The 27133-nt window shown below is 39.2% G+C and overlaps 1 protein-coding gene across 3 annotated transcripts in view; it reads left to right on the top strand.

Moving 5' to 3' along the window:
• PLEKHH2 (pleckstrin homology, MyTH4 and FERM domain containing H2) overlaps positions 1-27133 on the top strand; it is a 113554-nt gene that overhangs the window by 57235 nt on the left and 29186 nt on the right. The window contains exons 13-21 of one of the 3 annotated variants that reach the window (XM_045980247.1): positions 108-218; positions 384-470; positions 2007-2165; positions 11484-11564; positions 15212-15391; positions 19870-19978; positions 20571-20696; positions 20847-20959; positions 26342-26521. In XM_045980247.1, coding sequence (XP_045836203.1) covers positions 108-218; positions 384-470; positions 2007-2165; positions 11484-11564; positions 15212-15391; positions 19870-19978; positions 20571-20696; positions 20847-20959; positions 26342-26521 — 1146 coding nt within the window. The remainder of the gene's footprint in view (positions 1-107; positions 219-383; positions 471-2006; positions 2166-11483; positions 11565-15211; positions 15392-19869; positions 19979-20570; positions 20697-20846; positions 20960-26341; positions 26522-27133) is intronic. The other 2 variants (XM_045980248.1, XM_045980249.1) reach the window with 2 other exon arrangements.

Raw genomic sequence — 27133 nt, 5'->3', positions numbered from 1 at the left:
TAAACACTGAATCAGTTTTTTTTTTTAGAGAAAGAAAATATTAATGAATCTTGTTAGTTTGAGGCTCCAAAGGGAAACTTAAATTTTTTAAATTTCTTTTTAATTAGGAACCACTGGAAAAATCTGGCTACTTATTAAAAATGAGTGGTAAAGTCAAGACTTGGAAGAGGAGGTGGTTTGTTCTTAAAGGTGGTGAATTACTTTACTATAAATCTCCGGTGAGTGGGAAGTGCTTGCTTTTTAGAACTGACTTCCTCAAACTATAAATCAAACTCCTGGTTGATTTTCTTCCCTGTAATGCAATTAATGATACAAAGCATTTCTTACTAGTACTGTTACAGGAAATCAATCACTCTTCCTTCGGTTTTCTTCCTTTCCTACAGAGCGATGTGATTAGAAAACCCCAGGGCCATATTGAACTTAGTGCATCCTGCGGTATTTTAAGAGGAGATAACAAACAAACAGTTCAGGTACTTTTTTTAAAACTACTTTTATTTTTTTTACTTTCTCTTTTTTATATCATGCAAAACTCAGTTCTTAATGATCCACGCTTACAGAGAGGAGATTGGATGATTCAGTGTTTCTTTATTCATTTTGTGTTAAGTGTGGTGCCTCAAAAAACATGTGAAACACCAGACCTTCTCAGTTAAAAATATAACATTAGCTGGGTTTGTGTTGAGTACCTGTCCACAGCACTTCCTTTGCCCTTTATCCCCTACACGCTTCTTTCCCTATATTTGATCTGGCAGCTACTCTCAGCTGTCAAACTATCTAGCTATTTTAGGGAAGGCTTATCTGAGAAATAAATTCCCAATATTATTAGTTTGATGTTCTACTAACTTCAGGAGAGCTTGCATTTTGATATAGAACCAGAAAATGGCATTTCTTCTATGAACTTCAGCTGCTATAACACGTAAGTGGGAAAAATATTGGTCACACCCTAGACATAGCTGCTGGCCATTAACCCACACGATAAGGCCAGTCTTGCTAGAAGCCTACTAAATGTAAAACATATACTCTTGAGATAGTTTGATAAATGTGATTGAAATTCAGATACTTTATTTCTGAAATACCTTCAATAAATATTATATTATATTCTTGCTCCTTTGGAGAGTGGAATAAGGCTCATTTTCAGTGTTTTCTGGGGACAATAACCAGAGAACTGCCCAAAAATGTCTAGAAGGGAGAATCAGGACAAATTTCTTCTTGAAGCATGGCAGATAAGAATCTGGGTGGCACAGTCAGTTTAAGCAGCCAAGTCTTGGTTTTGGCTCAGGTCATGATCTCAGGGTCCTGGGACTGAGCCCCGCATCAGGGTCCAAGCTCAGCGTGGAGTCGGCTTAAGATTCTCTTCTTCCTCTGCCCCTCCCCCCACGTATACTCTCTCTTTCTGTCTCTCCTTTTTTCTCTCTACCTCTAAAATAAATAAATAAATAAAATCTTAAAAAAAAAAAGAATCAGCTACAAGCTTCTGAAATATTTGGAAATTTTGAAATGTGGTTAATTTAAGACTGAAAAATTGTGAGTTCGTAATATATGTTATAAGAATTACTCTTCTTCTAAACACTTCTTGTTTTATTTATAATTGATTCTTCACTTCTATAACAAATAACTTTTTATTTGCTAAAAATATCTTATTACAATCTCCGGTCATGCTGCTGCTCACTTCAACAGCCAGGAACCCGTTGCACATTTAAGGGAGAAAAAGAAATGGTAATGATTAAACGAGATAAAAAACCATGACTCAAAAGCTTAATACTCTGAAAATTTTTAAAGTAAATGGAAGTGAAAAAATTATTTCAACACCAAGTTAATTATTGTAATTCTCACAAAGTGGTGAAACTACTCTAAATTATGTATAGAATCATTTATTTAGCAACTAGGATTCAAGGTATAGCATGTTTGTTTCTATGTTAATTAGTGATGTTTTTAGACTAGACAGGGAAATGCTAATAATCCTAAATCTTCAGAGTTTCTGTTCCTGTCTCTTTCTCATCCCATTTTAGTTGACTACTGAAAAACACACATACTATCTGACTGCAGATTCTCCCAATATATTGGAAGAATGGATTAAAGTGTTACAGAATGTTCTTCGAGTACAAGCTGCCAGCCCACTTTTTCTGCAGCCTGAGGGCAAACCAACGGTGAAGGGATTGCTCACCAAGGTAGGACTTTTATGTGCATAGCAGTGTCTGAGGCAACTGGGGAGGTAGCCCCACAATCATCAGTGGGTGTCAGAGAATATGTGTATTAAGTATTTATATTATCTTGGGTGGGAAGGGTGTTTTGCTTAGGATACCAAATGTTCTTACCATCAAAAATTTCCTAACCAGAATTTTTAAAAGATAGTTGAAAAGCTTGGGTAAGTGTTTGAAATATGTGAGAAACAAGCTTTTCCTAGCTAGTAAGTAAAGGATAAAGATCAGTGGGGGAAAAGGAACAAAGGACACAATGGGAAAGAAGTAGAGTTGGTAGACCTAAGAAATACAAGTGATATTTTTAAAAATCTGGTCAATTGAGTAGCTCAGTTGGTTTGGTGTCCGACTCTTGATTTCAGCTTGGGTCTTGATCTCAGGGTCGTGAGTTCAAGCCCAATGTTGGGCTTCACATTGGGCATAGGGTTTACTTTAAAAAAAATAAATAAATAAAATGCAGATCTTAAATATAGAGTGTGATGGGTTTTGACAGATATTTACTATCAGTCTGTCAACATATAGAACATTTCAATTGCCCCAGAAAGATTACTTGCATGGCATAGTTTACAATGAAGAAAAATTGGCATCAACTTAAATGTAGAGTAAGCGATAGTTTAAACAGTATATATAATCAGATAATGCTTTACTATATAGCCATTTTAAATAAAAGAATATTTAGTGCTATAGAAATATGATATATTATTAGTTGATAAAGTAGACAGCAGAATTATATTATTATCCCATTTTATTATATCTGTATAGAAAAATGTCTGAATATGAAATATGGCAAGATATACTATAACTCTGATTTCATTCTTGCTTAATTCTGTTTTCTCATTTTTTTTAGAATGAGGAAGAATTAATTTATGCTAAGATAAATGTTATTTTTAAATTTAAAAAGTCCTATTGATCACTTTAAGAAAAATATAATAAAATATTTACACATAAGTTATCACACACAAAAATAACCTCTAAATAATCATTCATCATTCACGTGCCTTGTTTATGTAAGAAGTTAAAAATTTAGATTTAGACAAGCTATGTCACCATGTAATTTATACTTAGCATGAATATGGGAACATAGATAGGTGCTACTCGGTAATATTTACAGATTGACCAGCTTCCACCAAAAGTAAGAGAAAAATTTCAGGGGCGCCTGGGTGGCTCAGCGGGTTAAAGCCTCTGCCTTCAGCTCAGGTCATGATCCCAGGGTCCTGGGATCGAGCCCCGCATCGGGCTCTCTGCTTGGCTGGGAGCCTGCTTCCTCCTCTCTCTCTCTCTGCCTGCCTCTCTGCCTACTTGTAATCTCTATCTGTCAAATAAATAAATCTTTAAAAAAAAAAAAAAAAAGAAAAGAGAAAAATTTCACCAATACATTCAACAAAGAATTGTACTGAGTTTTTTCCAAAATGTTATGTTACTGGGAAAATGTTTTTTCAATTACCAGTGACTTAGAGGCTCCCTGGTATTATGCATATATATATTTTCCAGTGAACACAATGCTACTTTAAATCATATTCTTACTATAATTCATAATAACTAGCTGTCCTCTGATTTCAAGGACCATGTGTTTTAAACCCTTAGACTTTAATACGATCCTGCGGCTAAGGGTTTGTTACGTCTCCCACAATCTGTTTGTTTGATTGTTTTTTCTTTATCCACATGGCCCTGTCAGTTCCTGCACATTACATTTCTGCTATTCCCTGCCTCCCGTCTCACAGTTGCATTTTAAATGAAGATAAGTAGATGCGATTATCAGATGACTAAACCACTTGGGTTTATAGACAGGCTGCTTATTAGGTTTCCTTCCTACCGTTTTTCATGTCCACCCCCATATTTTCACCCTCAGAGCCTTGTAAGAGAAAAACTTCCTCAGTTATTCTGAGCGATTTGTTCTGAGCTCACATTCAGGCTACAATTTAAGCTACTGTAGAACAGCACTTAAATACTTTGGAGGGGAGGAGGTGTTTTTCAAGTTGTCACATTGTTATTAAGTACAGAAATATGTCAGTCGATATTAAGAACTTGACTAATTTTGATTCTGGATTAGTCACTCTTGTAACTTTTAATACTTAAGAAAAACATTTTCTGTATAAAAAGTCATTTATTTAAAAAACAAAAATTTAGGGGCGCCTGGGTGGCTCAGTGGGTTAAGCCTCTGCCTTCGGCTCAGGTCATGATCTCAGGGTCCTGGGATCGAGTCCCACATCGGGCTCTCTGCTCAGCAGGGAGCCTGCTTCCTCCTCTCTCTCTGCCTGCCTCTCTGCCTACTTGTGATCTCTGTCTGTCAAATAAATAAATAAAATCTTTAAAAAATAAAAATGAAAAACAAAAATTTATTGAGCAGTTACCACGTGCCAGGCAATGGGCTGAAGGACATCAAGATAAATAGGCCACTGCCCCATCCCTCAGAGAACCTCATGATCTATTGGGAAAGAAAAGGAAATAGCATATTATAATGACATGTACTAAGTGCAGTTACGAGACGCATGGTAAGGTCACAGCGAAATCTAATTTAGGCTGTGGGATCAGAAACAACTTCTGAGAGAAGAATCATTCGTGCTGAGTCTTCAGAGAGGCGAAGGAATAGTGACACCAAATGGAAAAGGGCAAGGAAGGTTTCCCAGGCTGGGAGACAGGGAGAACAAAGACAGAGGATCTCAAAGACATAGTGCCACCTCCACTGAAGACAAGTCCTTTGGAGAACAAGCTGGAGGGTCCTGATCATCCTGATCATGGACGGCTTTTTTGTTTAGTTAAGGACTTTATTCTGCACCCTGAAGGTGGTGTGAAACCCTTCAGACTGGTAACAGGAGCAGGGACACGTTCATGTTGTTAACAGATCATTCTGCTGAGAGGAAGGCGGATTTGTTGGAGGCAAGCTGGGGGTGCTAAGAACAGATAGCAGAAGGGGCCCTTGGGAAGAGGATGAGACTCTGAACTGGCCATAGGCAAAGAGAGGAGAGAGAGAATATAGATAATGTTGGACATAAAATCTTTGGTTAGATGTTTTGAATTCATGGTCCAGAAGTGGGAAAGACAAGACTGGCTGGGTGAAAGATGAGAGAGCTCAGGGTGGGGCACCTGCGTGGCTCAGTCACGCGGGTTAAGTGTCCGACTCTTGATCTCCGCTCAGGTCCTGATCTCACATTCATGCTTGAGTCCTGTGTTGGGCCCCATGCTGGGTGTGGAGCCTACTTAAAAATAAAAAATAAAATAAATGAAAAGAGAGCTCAGGGAGGAGGAGCAGTTTTAGGATGATTCAAAGGTTATTTGGGACCATGCTAATTTTTAGAACTTTGAGGATACTTGAGTTAAGGATTAAGAAGTCCAGCAGGCAATGGCAACACCAGGCTACATCAGAGGAGGGTACTGGGTTGGAGAGAAGGATTTGGGGAATCCTCGGTATGTATTTGGTGGCTGAATTCGTGACAGTGAGAGAAGTCACCCAGGGACATTTGTGTTGCAGCCGAGCTGCGGACTGCTGCTGGAACACTGCGTTTTACAAAAGCTGAGAGCACATAAAGGAAGGGTGTGAAGAGACCCTGGGAAGCAAGTCATGGGGGCCAGGGAGTAGAGTGGTGACAGGAGGGAGTGGTCTGCAGCATCAGATGCTGTGTGGAGTGCTTAGCAAGAAAGGCAAACTGCAGTGTGTTGGAAGATGAAGGGGAGATGAGTTAGTGCCATATTTGACTTTGAAGAGCTGTCTGCACAGTCTAGCGTGTCAGAAGGAATGAAGCGGAAGGGAGCATGGTATTAGGAGAAGCATTTTTAGGATGGCAAAGACATACCTTGAGTTTGTGAGATGAGCAGAAGAAGCCAGGAGAGAGGTGAAGTGGGAAACGAAGAAGGAAGCTCAGAAGTGGGTGGGCGGGCATGGGGGAGCAGCATGGTGGGGGGACATGGTGGGTGGGCTGGGCTGGCAGGAAGGCGAGGAAGGACAAATATCTAAGTTTGTGGGGCATAGAGTGAGATCACATCGGATATCCTGTTTTCTTGATGAAGATTACTCCACAAGACTAAGTTATTTAGTGAGAATGAAGGAAAGGACTGAGAACAATCAGGGATATAGGGAAATACTTGAGGGCAGATAGAAAGATTGGTAAGTGTTATCAGGGCCCACCTGACTTTGGTGATTTGAGTTCATATTGGTTATTTTTCTCTCACATCTTCCAGATGCCCAGAAATAGGAGCAGAGAATTTACATTGTAGTGATGTGAGAGTAGTCATTTTTTTCTAACATTTTATTAGGTAAATTTTCAGATATGCAGAAAAGTTGGAAGACTGTTTTACAGTGAACACCCATATTCCCACCACCTAGATTCTACAATTAACATTTTACTTGCTTTGTACATACCTATCAAGATGATGATTTAAATAAATGTTTTCTATGGGCATTTTCAAACATGTGAAAGTAGAAGAAATAATAGAATGAACCCTCAGGTGCCTGGGTGGCTCAGTTGGTTAAGTGTTTGTGTTCAGCTCAGGTCAGGATCCCAGGGTCCTGGGATCGAGCCCCGCATTGGGCTTCCTGCTCAGTGGAGAGTCTGCTTCTCCTTCTGCCGTTGCCCCTGCTCGTGCTGTCTCTCTCATGCATACATTCTCTCTCTATCAAATACATAAATGAGATCTTTTAAAAAAGGGGGCGCCTGTGTGGCTCAGTGGGTTAAAGCCTCTGCCTTCGGCTCAGGTCATGATCCCATGGTCCTGGGATCGAGCCCCATATCGGGCTCTCTGCTCAGCAGGGGAGCCTGCTTCCTCCTCTCTCTCTCTGCCTGCCTCTCTGCCTACTTGTGATCTCTCTCTGTCAAATAAATAAAATATTAAAAAATAAATAAATAAACTTTTAAAAATCTTAAAAAAAATGAACCCTCATATATTTATCACCCAATTTAAGTTATCTGCTATAGCTAAAATTATGTCTATAAACACCTCATTACCTTCCCTCTCTCTTCCCGCACTCTCCACTGGATGACCTAAAAGCAAATGGAGGTGAAATTTTCTTGAGTGGGTATGTTAGAAGCAGAGGATGTGACACAGTCCCAGGCTTCGGAGCAAGAGTTGTTTTGTGACCAGACTCAGGACTCAAGGTTGGTAGGGAAGGAAGAGAGGCCAGGAGAGAAGTGAGAATCTGAAATAAAATAGAAGAACCAGGGGCGCCTGGGTGGCTCAGTGGGTTAAAGCCTCTGCCTTCGGCTCAGGTCATGATCTCACGGTCCTGGGATCGAGCCCCGCATCGGGCTCTCTGCTCAGCAGGGAGCCTGCTTCCCCCTCTCTCTCTGCCTGCCTCTCTGCCTACTTGTGATCTCTGTCAAATAAATAAATAAAATCTTAAAAAAAAAAAAAAAAGAAGAACCAGGGGACTAAACGTTTGGAATGAGGTCCAAGAACAGGAGTGGTGCCAGTAATGAGAGAAGGAGGGGGAAAAGGTTGAGCTCAGAGAATAGAATGTCAGTTTCAGAAAGTGGAGCAGTTTCCGGTGAAGAAAAGTTGAGGGTATGAGGAAGGGGACAAAGGTCATTGGAAAGGAAGAGGGCAGGAAACTGTGAATTAAGGATGTAAAGAGGCAGTGTGGCAGAGGCTAGGTAGGGCAAGAGCACAGGCCCAAATCCTGGCTCTGCCACTTGCTTGTGTATGACCTTGAACAGGCGCCTTGCAGCCTCTGTGCCTTACTGTTCTCATCTGTTAAGTGGAGGGTTAACCACAGTGCCAGCCTCCAAGGTATTCGGAGAATGAAATGAATTATTTAAGCATATACAGTGCTTCAGAACAGTGCCTGCCACATCAACATTCCCCAAATGCTAGCTGTTATTCTCACAAGATTTTCACCCACATATGGAAGTCAGCAAGGCTGGGTGATAGGATTTGTGGTGGGGAGGCTATAGGCATGAGAATTTGGGAGAGGAGAGATGACCGTGGGAGCTTCTCCTTTGTATGATGACAGAGGCTAATCATTAGGTTATAATATACCGTGTCTTTAGAGTCTCAGGCAGAACCGATAGGCAGGACCTTTGTACGGATTCAAGGTAAAAAACAATGTTTTTCAATTATTTCATTCACCAAAGCCCTGGAATTTGAGATTGTCTTTAAATTTTTACAAGGATTCTTCTAGCTTAATTTGCTTTATTATGAATTTTCCAGAATAGGTCAGAGTTTTTTGTTTTTTTTTTTTTAAGATTTTATTTATTCATTTGACAGAGATCACAAGTAGGCAGAGAGGCAGGCAGAGAGAGGAAGGGAAGCAGGCTCCCCGCTGAGCAGAGAACCCGATGCGGGGCTGGAAACCAGGACCCTGAGATCATGACCTGAGCCAAAGGCAGAGTCTTTAACCCACTGAGCCACCCAGGCGCTGCTCCCAGAATAGGTCAGAGTTTTAAGAAATCCTGATATAGGGCGGCTGGTGCCTTCAACTCAGGTCATGATCTCAGGGTCCTGGGATTGAGTCCCACATCGGGCTCTCTGCTCCGCAGGGAGCCTGCTTCCTCCTCTCTCTCTCTGTCTGCCTCTCTGCCTACTTGTGATCTCTCTCTCTGTCAAATAAATAAACAAAATCTTTTTTAAAAATCCTGATATAATCAGATATACGCATAAAGGCAGACTGTGCTTTTAAAACAGTTTTTACATGTGAATTGGCAAAGGTCTTTGTTAACTTGTAGTTCTTCAAAGGTACACATTGTTCTATTTTAAAGATAAATCATTTCAAAAGTATGCTCTCTACAGCCAGATGCATTATACTCCAGTTTTGCTGAGAGGCCCTTCTGGATTTTTTTTAAAAGAAGAAGAAAGGAAAAAAAAAAAAAGAACCTGGGTGACACAAACTATTTAAAACTTCCAGGATATTTGTCTATAACTATGTTTCTAAATTTAATTAAACTGAAACAAGTCTTGCCAAATGAAACATTTTTTGTTTTTGCTCAAGCAGGATTTTAAATCCATCAGATTTAGATGGTGGCATTTGCTTAAACTGCAGCTTTGAAAGCCCAAAGGCTGGCTGCATGTGTGGGTTTAAATGACGTGTGTTTTATTTCTCCTTATTCATAGTGAAGAAGGAAGTATTTATTGAGTAACTACTATTTTCCTTTATTTACATGTTCTCCCTTGGTCATCACATCAGCCCAGTGAAATACACAGTAATTACATATTATGGACAAAAAGGCTGGGGCGCCTGGGTGGCTCAGCGGGTTAAGCCTCTGCCTTTGGCTCGGGTCGTGATCTCAGGGTCCTGGGATTGAGCCCTGAGTCTGGCTCTCTGCTCAGCAGGGAACCTGCTTCCCTCTCTCTCTCTGCCTGCCTCTCTGCCTACTTGTGATCTCTCTCCGTCAAATGAATGAATGAATGAATGAATGAATGAATGAATGAATGAATAAAATCTTTTGGAGGGGGAAAAAGCTGAAAGGTTAAGTCAGTCGCCTGAGGACCTCCATCTAGCATGAGGCAGAACTGGAATTTAAATGTTGGTTCCTTTGACCTCAAAACCCAGGACTTTTCTACTAGAGTGACTTGCCTCCCATAAAATCTGTTGTGGCAGTTATTTTTCTTCTTCTCAGTGTACTACTATCAGAATAGGTCATTTCAATGTAAGTCATCCCAAGGGCCTCCTACCCTCGCCCCTCATGTCCCTTCCCCAGTGACCTCTCTCCTATCCCTGCACTGCTCAGTCTCAGACACACCATCCCCTGGCCTTACCATTTACCTGTTTTGTCCCGAGTGTTCTTCCCTCAGATGACTGCATGGCTCATCTACCTCCTTCAGGACCTGACTTGATACCAGGGAAGCCTTCCTGAGCCCCTTCTTTTAAACTGTAAAACCCCCTACCCTCTCCCCAAGCACTTCCTCCCTCTCTTCTGCATTAGTTTTCTCCTTAATACTTATCACCATGGGCAAGTGTGACAACAGCATGTCGGGCTTTAGTTTTACTGGCCAGTGTCTTGGTTTCTAGAAGGTGGACCTCTCCAGATTGAAGCCCATTCTGTTGCAGGAGAGGCGCGCTAGCTTCAAGGCTTGGCAGGGCTGCCAGGGAAGGAGGACTCTAGGGCAGGTGCAACCAGGCATGCCACATTCTAGGTCTGGAGCACTAGGGCTTATTGGAAATCTTACCCACTGGCGAGAATGTAGTTGGGACTCTCCGGCAAAGATCTTCAATGCCAGTACCTAGACAGTCCTGTTGAACAGGCATTGAAGATCTTTGCCGGAGAGTCCCAGCTACATTGTCAAGCCTAGAAAAACACCAAGAACTCCATTCTCGCCAGTGGGAACTCACAGTAAGGATCGTCATAAAGCCACCAAATGGTGAAAAACCTACAATATTCAGTAAAAATTTTAACGAAATGTCTTCCACATGAAACAGATATAAATGTAAATATTTTGTGTGGTTTTTTTTTTAAAGATTTTATTTATTTATTTATCAGATTGAGAAAGCAGGGACACACAAGCAGGGGCAATGGCAGGCAGAGCAGGCAGAGGGAGAAGCAGGCTGAACAAGGAGCCCGATGCAGGACTTGATCCCAGGACCCTGGAATCATGACCTAAGCCAAAAGCAGATGCTTAACCAACTGAGCCACCGAGGCTTCCCACATTTTGTGGTCTTAATGATGATATATAGCATACTGTTGGCTTCATTGTCTTCCTTGCAAGGTTGTGATCTCCTTGTTTAAAGAGCCTGTGTCTTGTTCATATGCCTATTCCCAGGCCCTAGAGCAGTCTCTGACCATTCAAAATCAAGAGCTAGATCCAAATTCTGTCCCCCTCACTTAACATAGTTCCTGACATATAGGCAGTGTTCAGTATATAGTTATCATATGAATATTATTTTCTTGTGTATGAATCCTTCTAGAGAAGGCGCCAAATGTTTTTAATGAGTGAATCTTTAACATATGGGAAGGCACTCGATTTTGTAGGTGTTAATCTTCTCTTTCTAATATTATTAGGGGGTTAACCCAGAGAGCCACAAGGTTACTGAAAAATCTAGGAAATATGGTAACTACGAAATATACTTACTTATAAAATAGGCATTTTGTTTTATCTGTCTCTGAATTCTCAGCCCTAGGCATAGTCCTTGACATACAGCAAACATTTTTTAAGCGTTAAGTGGTGGACACCGAAGCCAGACGTGCCCTGGTAGTGCTAGAACAGGTCAATCTTAAACCGCATTTGCACAGTCTAGTCGGAATATCACTTATACCTTGAACAAACTGGATACATACAGAGTTTCTGGCAGAGTGCATATGCTATACTTCAACGTGTCCAAGTTCTGAGCTACATTTGTAATTCTTGGAAATATAATTTCAGGTAAAGCATGGCTACTCCAAGAGAGTCTGGTGTACACTTATAGGAAAAACATTATATTATTTTCGTAGTCAAGAAGATAAGGTATGTATGTATTTTTAATAAGCTAATGTTGGTTGTAGCTCAAAGTGTTCTCTTTCATGCTTCCACTACTAGCTAAAACTTTAGAATTTTTGATAAGGTTGCAGTCTTGCATTAAATTTATTACACAGGTAATCACATAGCTATAGGGGTCTTGATTCTTAATTAGAAGTCTTAGCGATTTTTAAGAAATGCATCTTGGTCTTAAAAGAGAAGACTTCCCCACTCCCAGATGTCAATTTTTCATATTTTCCCAGGTTCTGACAGACCAGGTAAGGTTGAAGGAAGGGGACAGCAAGATAGGAAAGGAAAATCTGGGGAGGGAAAGAATCCAGCCTTGTCCCAGGCCCTCAAATTCCTTGATAGCACTTATCTATCCACCGATCTATCCATCTTACACCCATTTGTATCCTTATATTCATTTTTAAATGAATCTCCTCCCAAAAAGAACTTGAGTTGTCTTCAGTCTCAGAGGCAAAAGGTGGGATAGCTTTCAAAGGTGAAATGTATGCCCAGTTATCATTATGGGTACTCTGCATCACCTCTGGATTCCTGAAACTAAAAATTGAACCAACATGGGCCAAAAGTACTTGCACAAAATGATGCCAGCTCCACAGAATGGTTTATGACTGATTATTTTTTTTTATGAGATCAGGCTTCTTGCTCCAGTGACCACGTACGTAGGTCATGTCAGTCCGTTATTATTTCTGTTCCATTTTCAGATGGCACTCTCAGTTCTGACCAGTATGTATTTAATATGCATGCCATTATTCTCAGTATTGCTCACAGGATGGAAATTAACACAGTCAGCTATGAAAAATGATACCTCTGAGGTCACGTGGGAAGATACTAACATAAAAATGCAACACGGATAAGCCCAGTACAAAATCGTACATTCAGTATAATCCCAACTAATTTTCGTCAGGAAAGCAGAAGACACTCTATGTATTCCAGGTCTGGCAGTTCTAATATAGAATTAGGGACATCCATCACTTTTAGAAAAGTTCTATAATGTTTAGAAAGGTTGGGGGAACAGACGCCAGGGAAGCTGCCACTGGATATCTGAGCCCAAAGCACAGAGGCAGGTCCTCAGCTTAGCAGAAAGCTCTGTGACGCTCCCATCAGCCCATGCGTCTGACTACAAGTGTCTCGAGAGAGTTATAGCTTCTCCTTCAGCCTTATCTTCTGCACCTTGTGTAGGTTTTCTCAGAGGTAGGCTCTGAGAACCGTGGAAAGAAGGGGCTTCTTACAGACAGGGTTCCCAACTTCTCGTCTGCAATTACCAGGAGATTTTAGAAGAGGATGGTTGGGATGGAGAATTTCTAATTCCCATGCTGGCCTATCCTTGTAAAAAAAAAAAATGCATAGCAAAAAAATCAGAAAGAACCATACAGAGAAAGGGGCGCCTGGCTGGCTCAGTCGGTGTGACTCTTGATCTTGGGGTTGTGAGTTCAGGCCTCACACTGGGTGTAGAGCTTACTAAAAAATAAAATCTTAAAAGAGAACTATATCAAAATGTTGAATAATTACCTGTAATGGAAGAATTTATAAATGATTTTTTCCTTCTCTTATACCTTTCTATATTTCCTGTAATAAGTATGTGTTTCATAAAAAGGACATTATTTAAAATTTGCTAAGAGAGTAGAACTTAAATATTCTCACTAATAATAATAATGTAATAAAAATGGATAACATTGATCACAGAAGAAACAAGTCAGAAGGATGTAGACGGATGAGTAGAAATCCGTTATAACCACTGGAAAGTATTGAGAATGCCTGTGAATCTGGATAGACCTACTTCATCTCATGTAATAGATATTTCAGAAACAAATTGTTTTTATCTGGATCAGTGTCTTTTTTAATTCAGTCAAAATATGTAAAAACTCTAGGCCTATTTACTATTTTTTTGGAATAGTGAATTAGCGAATCCTTTGGTAAAATGAATAATCATCTTTAAATGCTGGGGTGCGTGGACTCTTGATTTTCATATAATTGGATATGCCTAATCAGGATAGTATTGTCATATACTATCACCATAGAATTAGTTTTCTTTATCCCATTTTTAAAAGCTTGCTACCTATGTATTATTATAAATATAATGTTATAAATATATTATAAATATATTCAATAAATAAAATTTTATTTATTTAATAACTAAAACATATTATTCATTATTTATTTATTTGGCTTTTGTTTTCTTGCCTTTCTTTTTCTGAAAGCATGTAGGTAAGTTAATTTTGCATTTTTTCCCTTTAGAAGTAAATTTTCTTCTTTTAGTGCCCAGAAGAGTGCTTCGTACATAGTGACTACTGAGAAAATAGTTATTAATTTAATGGGGAAAAGTCATGTTTTCCATGCAAGACAATACATTTAATTAAATGATTTAATTTGTACTATTAACCAGCTATTAGGCAGATAATAATTCAGCTTAGATAAGATATTCAGGTAAAACCTTACTGAGAAGGTGACATTTTAATTAGGTCTGAAGGAAGTAAAAGAGCTGCCATGTGGGTATTTCAGGCAATAGCATGCCAGGCAGAGGGGATAGCAAGTGCAAAGGGCCTGAGGCAGGAGTGTGCCTGTTGTGTTTGAGGACTAGTGAGGAGGTCAATATTGATGCCAGGGTTTGCGGCTAAACAGAAAAATTAAGTTGCCAGCAACTGAGATAGAAAAGACTGGGCAGAGCAAGTTGTTTGAGATGCTATTAGACTGTTAAGGAGAGAAAGTGAGCCTGGAGTTACAGATGTGAGAGTAGCTGATATATCTCAGTACTAAAGCCATGAGCTTAGATGAGATCACCTGGAGACTGAGAGTAGATGGGAAAAAAATACAAGCACTGAGCCCTGAACCTGAGCATGCAAATGGATGATGGTAAATATCCTTGAGGTTGAACGAACATTTCAGACTGCAGTTGCAAACCTGACAAAATATTTTAGACGCTGTAAATTTGAAGCAGACCATGTATTTTCCTAGAATAAATGTACTTAATTAAAGCAAAAGTTTTAAAACAAATATGCTAAATATTCAACACAGCAGATTGGATTGCTTTTGACAATAAAGTAGGTAAAACTCAATGTAGATCAGCTTTAGGAAGCAGGAAGTTTTTCTTACTCTTAAAGTAAGATGGAAGAATCGTGACATTGTCTTGTGATATATGTGTTAATAAATGCCCTCAAAACACTTCTCATTGGGATTTAAGGTGATAATCACACTTCTTTGTATCAGCTGCCTGGCCTCGTCACTCTTTCTATGAATAGTATTGAGACTTTGTCTGTACGTGTCCTTTTGATCCAGTACCTTAATCTAATGAATTCTGTGGGGGGCAGGGAGGAGGAAGTCAAATGAATATTTTGACTGAATTACGTAATTACTTGACAAGTAATGGGTCATTTTAGTGTAAGGAATAATCTGCATAGAAGTAGCTTCTTGGCTAGTAGTTGAACTCTTCGTTTCTATTACAGTTGGGCATTTTAGTTGGGGCTACTCTTTTGTAACAATGTGGATAACCCAACTGCCTTTAGGCATTCATTTAAAAAGAAAGATATGCTAAGATATGCTTTATAAAGGTAAGCATGAATGGGACTATGAAAAATTTTAGTCGGAAAAGATCTAAAAAGTGCCTTCCTCATAATCACTAACATTCACTTTAGTTTCCTTTAGGTCAGATCAAACTCTGGGAGGCTAAAGTTGAAGAGGTTGATAGATCCTGTGATTCAGATGAAGATTATGAAGCCAGTGGGAGAAGTCTGTTATCTACACATTACACCATTGTGATCCACCCAAAAGACCAAGGTCCGACTTACCTCCTGATTGGATCCAAACATGAAAAGGTACCTAGGGACTTACTGGTTGTTTTTAAATGGTGTACATTCATGTCATTAAGTACTGGTAATAATCGTCAAATCAGTTTTATGGACATGAAGAAAAAAACTTTGTTAAAGACCTTCAGCTCTATTTTCAGAGATTCTTCATGTCCCTGCAAACTAGCCTTGTTCATATGTCATTTTTCTATCTTCTCATCAAAAGTGATCTCAAGGCTGAAATTAGTACATGAAAGGCAGAAGACAAAGGGAGCTTATGTTCAAAACATGTATCTCAGGGCTCCTGGGTGGCTCAGTGGGTTAAGCCTCTGCCTTCAGTTCAGGTCATGATTGTTAGGTCCCCCAAAAATGGGTACCCCAATAATGGGTCCGTGATTAAAGGAGCGAGACTGATCAAAGCAAAGGTCAAGCAAAGCTTTATTTCGCGCCAAGCATCGAGAATCAGACTGACTGTCAAACAGACCAGTCGGGGACGCCCTTTACAGAGGATGACCCTTCTCTGTTTCACAGCTAGCTTTTAAGGGCAAAGGCCATGCGGTCGGGCCTTGCCACGCACAGGTGACCAATGAGATTATAACACACACAGGAAACTCCACAGTGATGCTAGGTGACCAATTGAGTTACAATTTACCCTAGTAGACATTTGAACCAGCCTATTACACCTTGATTAGGATTGGCGCCAAAAAGGCTCCCAGAGGGCAGGGTCCATACTCCTTGGTACCCAGGGAGACTGTATGCAACCCCCCACTGATCAGATGTTTCCCCCTGGCCTGACCCACCCTTGTATCTGGGATTCATTACCTGGATCTGGTTTCCAGGACTTGTTTCCAAGTAAATCCCCTGGGGGAAGGGGAGCAGGGACAGTTTCTAAATAGGTCCTTACAATAATCTCAGGGTCCTGGGATGGAGCCCTACATCGGCTCTCTGCTCAGTGGGGAGCCTGCTTCCTCCTCGTTCTCTGCCTGCCTCTCTGCCTACTTGTCATCTCTGTCTCTGTCAAATAAATAAAAAAAATCTTTATGAAAAAAACAATCTCTTAGACTGAGTATTTTGAGGTGACTCTAAGGCCTCCCCCTTGTATTTTTTACTCATTTCCAACAAAATTTTGGTTTAGATACAATTGAAAATGAATCATTATATGTATATGTATGTGTAATAAGTAAACAATATAAAAGTTAATATAATGTAAAATAAATATATCTAATTTGGGACAAAAGAAGCATCACAGATTAAGGGGAAGGTAATGGATTATTCAATACATAGTATGGTATGCTCATTATTTGCTGAGGAAATTGGCTATTTAGGAAAACTTTAGTTTTTCATCTCACACATATAGTAAAATAGTTCTAAATGAATGTAAGGAGTTAAATGAAATTATTTTTTCAAAGAGCCTTTATCTGATCTCTGAGTAGAAGGCACTTTCTTTTTTTCATTTTTTTTTAAGATTTTATTTATTTATTTGACAGACAGAGATCACAAGTAGTCAGAGAGGCAGGCAGAGAGAGAGGGGGAAGCAGGCTCCCTGCCGAGCAGAGAGCCTGATGCGGGACTTGATCCCAGGACCCTGAGATCATGACCTGAGCTGAAGGTAGAGGCTTAACTCACTGAGCCACCCAAGTGCCCCACAAGGCACTTTCTAAAAAGAAAAAACAATGTAAGAAATCACAGTAGAAATGTGTGATATATTTGACTACAAAAAATTGAGGGGTGCCTGGGTGTATCAGTTGGTTAAGCATCTGTCTTTAGCTGAGGTCAGGATCCTGGGGTCCTGGGATCAAGCCCCACATTGGGCTCCCTGCTCAGCAGGAGCCTGCTTCTCCCTCTCCCTTGACCCTCCACCCTGCTCGTGTTCTCTCTCTCTCTCAAATGAATTTAAAACAAAACAACACAAACAAACAAAAAAAAAACCTTAAAAAAAACTGAAATGCTTGCCTATATCGAATAAAATCACAAGCAGAACCAGAAGGATAATACAAAAAATAAAATATTTCATGGATGGCTACTATATCTTTAACATATAAACAACTTTTATAAATTACTCCTTCTTTTTTACGGCGTGGTATTGCATTGTACTTATATACCACATTTACTTTAGCCATTCGTCTGTCAGTGGACATTTCGTCTGCTTTCATGTCTTGGCTATTGTGACTAATGCTGCAGATAAACATGTGAGTGCAGATACCTCTTCGTGATCCTGATTTCAATTTGTCTGGATATGTACCCAGACGTACAATTGCTGGATCATAGGGTGGTTCTATTTTTAGTTTTGAGGAGCCTCCATAATGTTTTCCACAGCGACAGCATCAGTTACATTCCACCTAGCAGTGGCTAAGTGTTCCCTTTTCTCCACATCCTTGCCAGCATTTACTATCATTTTTTTAATATAAAAGCCATTCTTTTTTTTTTTGAAGGTTTTATGTATTTATTTGAGAGAGAGTGTGTGTGTGCAAGAGCAGGGGGAGGGACGGAGGGAGAAGCAGACTCCCCGCTGAGCAGGGAGCCCAATGAAGGACCCCTGGGATCATGACCTGAGCCGAGGGCAGACTCTTTACTGACGCCAGATGCCCCTGATACAAGCCATTCTACTGAGTGTGAGGTGATATCTTACTATGGTTTTGATTGGTATTTTCTTGATGATTAGTGATGTTGAACAACTTTTCAGGTATCTGTGGGACATCTGCATGTCTTCTTTAGAGAAATGTCTATTCAGTTCCTTTGCCCATTTCTTTTTCCTTTGCTCATTTTTTAATTGGGCTAATTGTTTTCTTTACTATTGAGTTGTAGGAGTTATATATTTTGGATATTAACCCTTTATCAAATAAATGATTCTCAAATATTTTCTCCCATTTCATAAGTTGCCTTTCATTTTATTGATTGTTTCCTTTGCTGTGTAGGTTTTTAGTTTCGTATAATCACACTTGTCTGTTTTTACTTTTGTTGCCTGTGCTTCTAGTATCAAATCTAAGCTGTCATCACCAAGGTCAATGTCCAAAAGCTTTGTCCCTATGTTTTCTTCTAGGACTTCTGTTGCTTCAGGTCTTATGTTTAAGTCTTTATTCCATTTTGAGTTGATTTTTGTGTGTGGTAGAAGATAAGGGTCCAATTTCATTGTTTTGCATGTGGATATCCAGTTTTTCCAATACCGTTTATCGAGGAGACTATCCTTTCCCCATTATGTATTCTTGGCAGTCTTGCCAAAGAGAAGTTGACCATATATGCATGGATTTTTTTCCAGGCTCTCTGTTCTGTTCCAATGGCCTATATGTTTGTTTTCATGCCATACCAAGCTGTTTTGATTATTGTAGCTTTGTAATATATTTTGAATCAGGAAGTATGATGTCTCCAGCTTTGTTCTTCTTGCTCAAAATTGCTGTGGCTATTCAGGATCTTTTGTGGTTCCTTGGATTGGTTTTTCTATTTCTGTTAAAAATTCCATTGGTATTTTTATAGGAATTGCACTAAATGTGGAGGTGCTTTAGGTAGTGAGGACATGTTAATACTAATTCTACCAATCCATGGATACTAAATATCTTTCCATTTATTTGTGTCTGTTTGAATTTATTTCATCAGTATTTTATAGCTTTTTGGTGTACAAGTCTTTCAGCTGGTTTGTTAGGTTTATTCCGAAGTATTTTATTCTTTTTGATGCCATTGTAAATGGGATTATTTTCTTCATTTTTCTGTTGGATAATTCATTATTAGTGTATAGAAATGCAACTAACTTATGTATGTTGATTTTGTATCCTGCAGCTTTGCTGAATTCATTTATTAGTTCTAACAATATTTTTTTGGAATCTTTAAGGTTTTCTATATATAAAATCATGTCATCTGCAAAGAGAGATAATTTTTACTTCTTCCTTCCCAATTCGGATGCCTTTTGTTTCTTTTTGTTACCCTATTGCTCTGGGTAGGACTTCCAGTGCTATATTGAATAGACGTAGCAAGAGTGGGCATCCTTGCTTTGTTCCAGATCTTGAAGGAAAAGCTTTCAGTTTTTCACCATTGAGCTTTATTAGCTGTGGGGTTTTCTTATATGGCCTTTATTGTGTTGAGATAAGTTCTTTCTGGGTATTTTTTTCTTCTTTAAATTTTCCAGATTTCCCAAGTACTTTGAATGTGTTATTCGTATGTATTCAGAGTCAGATTTTAAATTTGATAGACTTTATTATGTTTCTTAAAAGAATATGAACTGGTTGCATTTCTTCTAGTTTTTCGGCATCATATTAACTTCCTTAATTTTATAATGCTTTTCTAAGAAACATCTATAGAAAACAATAAAAATGTGAACAATGGGAAAAAGCACTATGAGCATAATTCAAGTGAGCCTGCTTCAGAACTGTTTGACTAGGTGACTTTTGGTTATTATTTAAAAACTAAAGAAATTTTTCAGTGTCAAAGTTTTCTACTATTTATACAGTTGTTTTTTCTTTAAGTCATCAAAAATTATATCTTGGTTAACATCTCTATTAATGTGTTTTGATTTTAAGGACACTTGGCTTTATCATCTGACTGTTGCAGCAGGAAGTAACAATGTAAATGTTGGATCAGAATTTGAACAACTCGTTTGCAAACTGCTAAATATTGAAGGAGAACCTTGTAAGTTCATAACATATAAGACTTTATAGTTTATGAAATGGACCCAACTCCCTTAGCCTAATTGAGTTTTTACTTTATGAGTTCTTATTTAATGTACCGTCTGTTCATTGGCTTTGTTTGTCATGGGCCAGGTTTCTCACGTGGTTCTTAGACTCCATCGGTCCCTTATATGCCATGTCCTATAATCTTTCTACCTTCACTCACATTACTCCGTCTGCCTGAAACTTCCCCTTCCTTCACATTTCTCACTAACCTGATAAAATCCTACCTACCATAGGACCTCCCCCCCCCACTAGCAAGCCTACTCCACATCAGCATCAGGCTCATAAAAGGTGCTTAAGAAATGTTAAAAGTATGTCCCAATGCCCTGTGCACTTAACTCTTTTATAGCATTTGTTGCTGTTCATTGAAATTATTTTTTATGGCTCAGGTGTCCCTATTGAGAGTATAGATTCTATGCTATACATAATACAGAGATCATATTTGTAGTATCTAGCATAGGAATTTAACAAATGTTGATTTTAGGAAAGACTTCAAGTTTCTCTTTACTTTTCTATTTCCCTCTACTTTCTCTTCCTCTGTCTCTCATCAGCTCCTTCTCAGAGGCATCTCCTACCTGGGTCACCAATCTCCAGCACATTTCAGCAATGTGATAGTGCTCTCCTAGATTTAGTTTATCCAAAACAGAAACATGAAAATCCCAGTGGTCTGGAAACAAGTAAGATAACATTGCCAACGATTTCTTGTGACCTGTATGAATTAAGGTTGTGAGCTAGGCCTGAATGAGCTCATTTCTAAAGGGTTAATTAATGGGAGGCCAAAATAAGTGATTCTTCTGTTTTCTGTTCACATTTTACTATGTATTTAGCTTCTCAGATATGGAGACACCCTACTTTGTGTCACAGCAAAGAAGGAATCATTTCCCCACTGACAACACTACCTTCTGAAGCTCTACAGACAGAAGCCATTAAATTATTTAAGGTAAAACTTTATATGGGCTTATACATTGTTAAAATTTTAGTTGGAAAAAATAAAAGTAAATAATTTAGGTTGTAAACTTTCACTCTCTCCCCCAAAATTAAAAATATCATCACCATCATTTTTTATCATAAAATTTTTTTAAATTATTTTTACCTACATCTAATATATTATTTGCCCCAGGAGTACAGTCTGTGAATCATTAGGTTTATACATTTCACAGCACTCACCATAGCACATACCCTCCCCAATGGGTTATGGAACCCAGCCACCCTATGCCTACCTCCCCAACCCCCTGCAACTGATCATTTTTATTATTAAGAAAATCTATTGAAATAAAATTAGGTGAATTTAATATGCATTCTGATTGAGGATTTGGGGTTTACTTAAATAAACTATGAATGGGGGGGGCACCTGGATGGCTCAGTCATTGGGCATCTGCCTTCGGCTCAGGTCATGATCCCAGGGTCCTGGGATCAAGCCCTGTATCGGACTCCCTGCTTGGCAGGAAGCCTGCTTCTTCCTCTCCCACTCCCCCTGCTTCTGTTCCCTCTCCCGCTGTATGTCTCTCTCTGTCAAATAAATAAATAAAATCTTTAAAAATAAATAAATAAACTACGAATGGTTTGAGCAGTGTAAAACCCTTAATATCAGAAGACTCATTTTCCTTTCAACCTCTCAAAAGGAGGGATTTCTCACATCATACCGCCCTCAATGTTAGAGCAGCCGGGTCAGCACCCTCTTGTCCAGTGCTATTCTCCAATCCTTACTACTCAACTTCTATTAGACATCCCTGGTCACTTGAAACTTTTGCCATTCAACGATATCACTCCTTATCCCCTCATCTCTGCATGAGTCATTTTCTGGTAACTCTTCAACAAATCTCATTAAGGATCTTAGCTCCCAATTCACACTCTTTCTTTCAACCTCAAATTTTGCTGTTATGTTGAACAACTTTATTTTCACTTCACTTACCAGTGCATGGTCTTAAGACTCCTGACCTTCTTAGGGCGCCTGGGTGGTTCAGTGGGTTAAAGCCTCTGCCTTCGGCTCAGGTCATGATCCCAGGGTCCTGGGATTGAGCCCCGCATTGGCCTCTCTTCTCGGCGGGGAGCCTGCTTCGTCCTTCTCTCTGCCTGCCTCTTTGCCAACTTGTGGTCTCTCTCTCTGTCAAAAAAAAAAAAAAAAAAAAGACTCCCAACCGTCTTAATGCCAGGAAGCTTCACCTGTAGTCAGCTTCACCTTCCCATTCTCCATGTCCATATCCTGACCCCACCATTCCTTATAAGTATACTACCTCTAAAAGCTTCAATTCTTTTTTCTTTATAATTTTTTATTTTTTTATTAACATATAATGTATTATTAGCCCCAGGGGTACAGGTCTGTGAATCGTCAGGTTTACACACTTCATAGCACTCACCATAGCAATACCTTCCCCAGTGTCCATAACCCAATGCCCTCTCCCTACCTCCCTCCCCACCGGCAACCCCCAGTTTGTTTTGTGAGATTAAGAGTCTCTTATGGTTTGTCTTCCCCCCCCCCCCGATCCCATCTTGTTTCATTTGTTCAAAAAGCTTCAATTCTAATATCTTTCTATAACTGTTATCTCTTAGCCTACAAGTTCTCTTATTTTCTTATTCTCCCATTTTTCATCCTAAGACCCTTGTTTTGAGCCATTCACTTTTTTTGAGATCAGGAGCGAGCATGGTAACTGTCTCTTGAATTTTCTTCCTTCTTAATCCAGTCTAGATGGCCTTCATTAATACTCAGTTCCCTGGTATCCATAATTCCATGCCTTCTTCAGCCAAACCCCAGCATAGATCAGTGTTGCTATCCTGTCAACTTCCACATTGATCAAATGCACACAGCTAGAGAACATCATGCAACCACGTGTGGACTGGAGCCAATATAAATCTGTGGTCTTTATTCTTTGGGGCTGACTTACTCTTCTTTTGCTTCTCTTTGGTCACACACACCCCCACCCCCGCCGCAAACTCCCTATTCAATAATGTTCTTCACAACAAACTTACCTTCTATTTCATCAAGAAAATTAGAGAGCATCAGACATGAACGCCTCAAATCTCACTCCCCAATAGACATTCTTTCATTTATTTTCCTTCTCTTCCTTTCCTCCAGTCTCAGAATCTTGTGTACCTTCTGTGGATTCAAGTCTTCCATCCACACCAGGACCTTGGTATTTCATTTTGCCCTAGTTTGTTAGAGTCTCAATTTTTATCTTTCTGTTGGCTTCTTGCCTACATTTCTCCTATCTCAAAAAAAATCATCTGTTTATTAGATAACATTAATTATTATTAATTTGGGGGTATGTTATGATATGATGGTCATGGAAAAATCCTTTATCACTTAGAGATCCATACTGAGCTATTTATTGATAAAATAACATGATGTACATTAAGATACTCCAAAAAAAATGTGGAAGGTGGTCTGAATGAAACAAGTTTGGCAAAATGCTGATGATTGTAACACTGGATAATGGGTACATGTGTGATCATTACACTGTTCTCTTTATTTTTGCTCATGTTTTAAAATTACCATAATGGGGGTGCCTGGTGGCTCAGTTGGTTAAGCATCTGCCTTTGGTTCAGGTCATGATCCCAGGGTCCTGGGATCAAGCCCTGCGTCAGACTCTCTGCTTAGCAGGAAGCCTTCTTCTCCGTCTCCCTCTGCCTGCTTCTCTCCCTCCCTCTCTTTCTGTGTCAAATAAACAAATAAAATCATAAAAATAAATAAAAATTTAAAAAGCATCCTGTAGAATACACAAATACCCCAAACAAGAAAGATTCCATACAAATACATTGGAAAATCTGGATGAAGTAATAAATGTTATAAAAAAGTGTAAATGGCCCAAATTGAATGGAGACTGAAATTTAGGTAGGGGGATTTGCCAAACTTTATAAGAGTAGATCATTTCAATCCTGTTTAAATGTCTAAAAGCTTAGAAAAGGAAGGAAATTTCCCCAATTCTGGTTTTTTTTTTTTACTTTTTATTTCAGAAAATTTTATGTTATTCCTTATGCATAATCTACTCCAGTCTCCTCCATGTTGATGCAAAAGTTGGGTATTCATCCTTTCTGATGGCTGAGTAATATTCCATTGTATGTATGGACCACATCTTTATCCATTTGTCTATTGACAGGCATCTCGGCTTTTTCCACAGTTTAGCTATTGTGGACATTGCTGCTATGAGCATTTGGGTGCATATGGCCCTTCTTTTCACTACATCTGTATCTTTGAGGTAAATACCCAGTAGTGCAGTTGCCAGGTCATAGGATAGCAGCCTGGTGGTAGGTATTAAGGAGGGCACATATTGCATGGAGCACTGGGTGTTATATGTAAACAATAAATCTTGGAACACTATGCCAAAAACTAATGATACGTAGTATGGTGACTAACATAACACACACACACACACACACACACACACAGAAAATTTCAGGGGTGCCTGGGTGGCTCAGTGGGTTAAAGCCTCTGCCTTCAGCTCAGGTCATGATCTCAGGGTCCTGGGATCGAGCCCTGCATCAGGCTCTCTGCTCAGCAGGGAGCCTGCTTCCCTTCCTCTCTCTCTGCCTGCTTGTGATCTGTCTGTCAAATAAATAAATAAAATCTTAAAAAAAAAAAAGAAAGAAAATTTCAAACCTATGTAACAGTAGAGAAAATATTACGAGGTCCAAGGCCCTTGACATTCAGCTGCAGTTGTCTGCACATAGCCGGTTTTGTTTTCATCTCCTCACTCCTGTTGCTCCCCAACACTGGATTACCCTGAAGCAATTCTCAGTCATCATATTACCTGATCCTTTTTGTGAAATATTGCTTTGATACCAAACCCCAGAAAAGATTGTACAAAACAGAGCATTTCATGCAAAAACTAATAAAATCTTAGTAAACAAAAGCCAGCATTACTTTAAAAGAATACCAAATTGTGACTAAAAGAGAATTACTCCAGGAAACCAAGGATGGCTACATATTAGGGTGTCTCTTACTATTATTTATTATCATAGACCATCATCTCTATAGATGCTGAAAAGACATTTGGCAAATTCAGCATCCATAAAATAATGATAGATACTTCCTTACTATGATGAAATTGACTGGTGGAAATCCTTTTTTCATTGCATATTTCATGTAATGCTTGGGTGCAGTGCTTTTGATTAGAGAGGCAGTTTATTTGATTATATTCTATTCTCAGAAGAGGTAAAGACTATCTATTATATTTAACAACACGGTAGTTAAAGCCAACCATTTGTGTTTAGGAACACTTCCCTTTAACCTTTCTTAATATATATTATATTTAATCAGATTTTAAATGCATTAATTTGGGGTGTCTGGGTGGCTCAGTTGTTAAGCATCTGCCTTTGGCTGAGGTCATGATCCCAGGGTCCTGGGATTGAGCCCCGATTGGGCTCCCTGCCCAGCAGGGAGCCTGCTTCTCCCTCTCTCATTCCCCCTGCTTGTGTTCCTTTTCTCGCTGTGTCTCTCTCTATCAAATAAAATCTCTAAAAAAAATAATAAATGCATTAATTCATTAAACATTTACTCTGTCACTCTATGCTGTGTAGAGAATACAAAGATAAATAAGACAAAGTCACTATTCATACGAAGTTTATAGTCCGGTGGATGACAGATCATTAATGTTCTGTATACTTTTTAAACGAATGCGTATGGTGCACTTGGGTGGTGTTCTAGAAATGTCAATTAGGTCAAGTTGGTTAATAGTGTTGTTGCAGTTTTCTAAATCCTTAATGATTTTCTGTCTACTTGTTCTCTCAAAAGGGATATTGAAATCTCCAACTATAATTGTGAATTTGTCTGTTTCTCCTTGCAATCCTATCAGGCTTTGCTCCTTATATATGGAAGCTGTGTTATAAAGCACGTAAACATTTTTTTAAAGGTTTTTTTATTTTTTTAAGATTTTATTTATTTATTTGATGAAGATCACAAGTAGGCAGAGAGGCAGGCAGAGAGAGGAGGTGGGAAGCAGGCCTGTTGAGCAGAGAGCCTGATGTGGGGCTGGGTCCCAGGACCCTGAGATCATGACCTGAGCTGAAGGCAGAGGCTTAACCCACTGAGCCACCCAGGCTCCCCAAGCACGTAAACATTTGGGATTGTTATGTCCTCTAGCAGAAGTGACCCCATTGTCATTATAAAATAATCCTCTTTATCCCTGAAGAATTCCTTGCTCTGAAATCTACTTGGCTGATTTTGATGTAGCCACTGCAGGTATCTTCTGTTAGTGTTATCATACTATGTCTTATTCCATCCTTTTAAACAAAAACTGTTGCTATGGAGAAAATCAATATAATTCATGCAGAATAAATCTAATCATTTCTCACCTTGAATATATCTTTCCTTTTTTGTTTAATTCAGACATGCCAGCTTTTTATAAATGCAGCGGTTGACTCCCCTGCGATTGATTACCATGTATCTCTAGCCCAGAGTGCTCTGCAAATCTGTCTGACACATCCTGAGCTCCAGAATGAAATTTGCTGTCAGCTCATTAAACAGACAAGACGGAGACAGCCACAGAATCAACCAGGACCGCTGCAGGTATCTACTGATACATACACATGCAATTGAAAATGATGTTGTTTTCCTCACTGTAAGCATGACACATATTCAATCTAGACATTTGAAAAATGCGAAAAGTATGAAAAGGGAAAAATAGCTATTCATATTTTGATGTATATTTTTTCAGTGTATTTCTACATTTATATGTTTCTGTATAAATGTGTGTGTTTGTGTACTTACGCACACTCACTGTTTGCACGTCACCAGACTGCAGTGTGCGTGCTACTTTTTTAAAACTGTAGGACGTAACATTTCCCCTGTATCCATCACCGTTCTTCAGAAACATTAATGGTGCGTTAAGATCAACCACTACACATTTAGGTTCTTCCAATCATTCTTCTTATGATAAGTACCACCACTGTAGACCACTCGGAGCCTAAACCCTGTGTACAAGTCCAGCGAATTTCTTTGACTCCATTTCTAGAATTTCCATATCTTTTCGACAATGTTCAATGTAATTCTGCTTTTAAATTCTTTCCAGGTAAAGAGTGGTATGCCAGTAGTGATTTAGGATGCATTTCTTTAACTATTAGTGTAGCCGAATATATTTTCAGGTGGCTTTTGGCCACTGATGTTTACTCGATGAATGAT

Source organism: Meles meles, chromosome 16 (assembly GCF_922984935.1).
Source record: "Meles meles chromosome 16, mMelMel3.1 paternal haplotype, whole genome shotgun sequence".
Classification (NCBI taxonomy): Eukaryota; Metazoa; Chordata; class Mammalia; order Carnivora; family Mustelidae; genus Meles; species Meles meles.
Note: the sequence above shows the minus strand (reverse complement) of the source record. Positions and strands in the feature narration are given on the sequence as shown.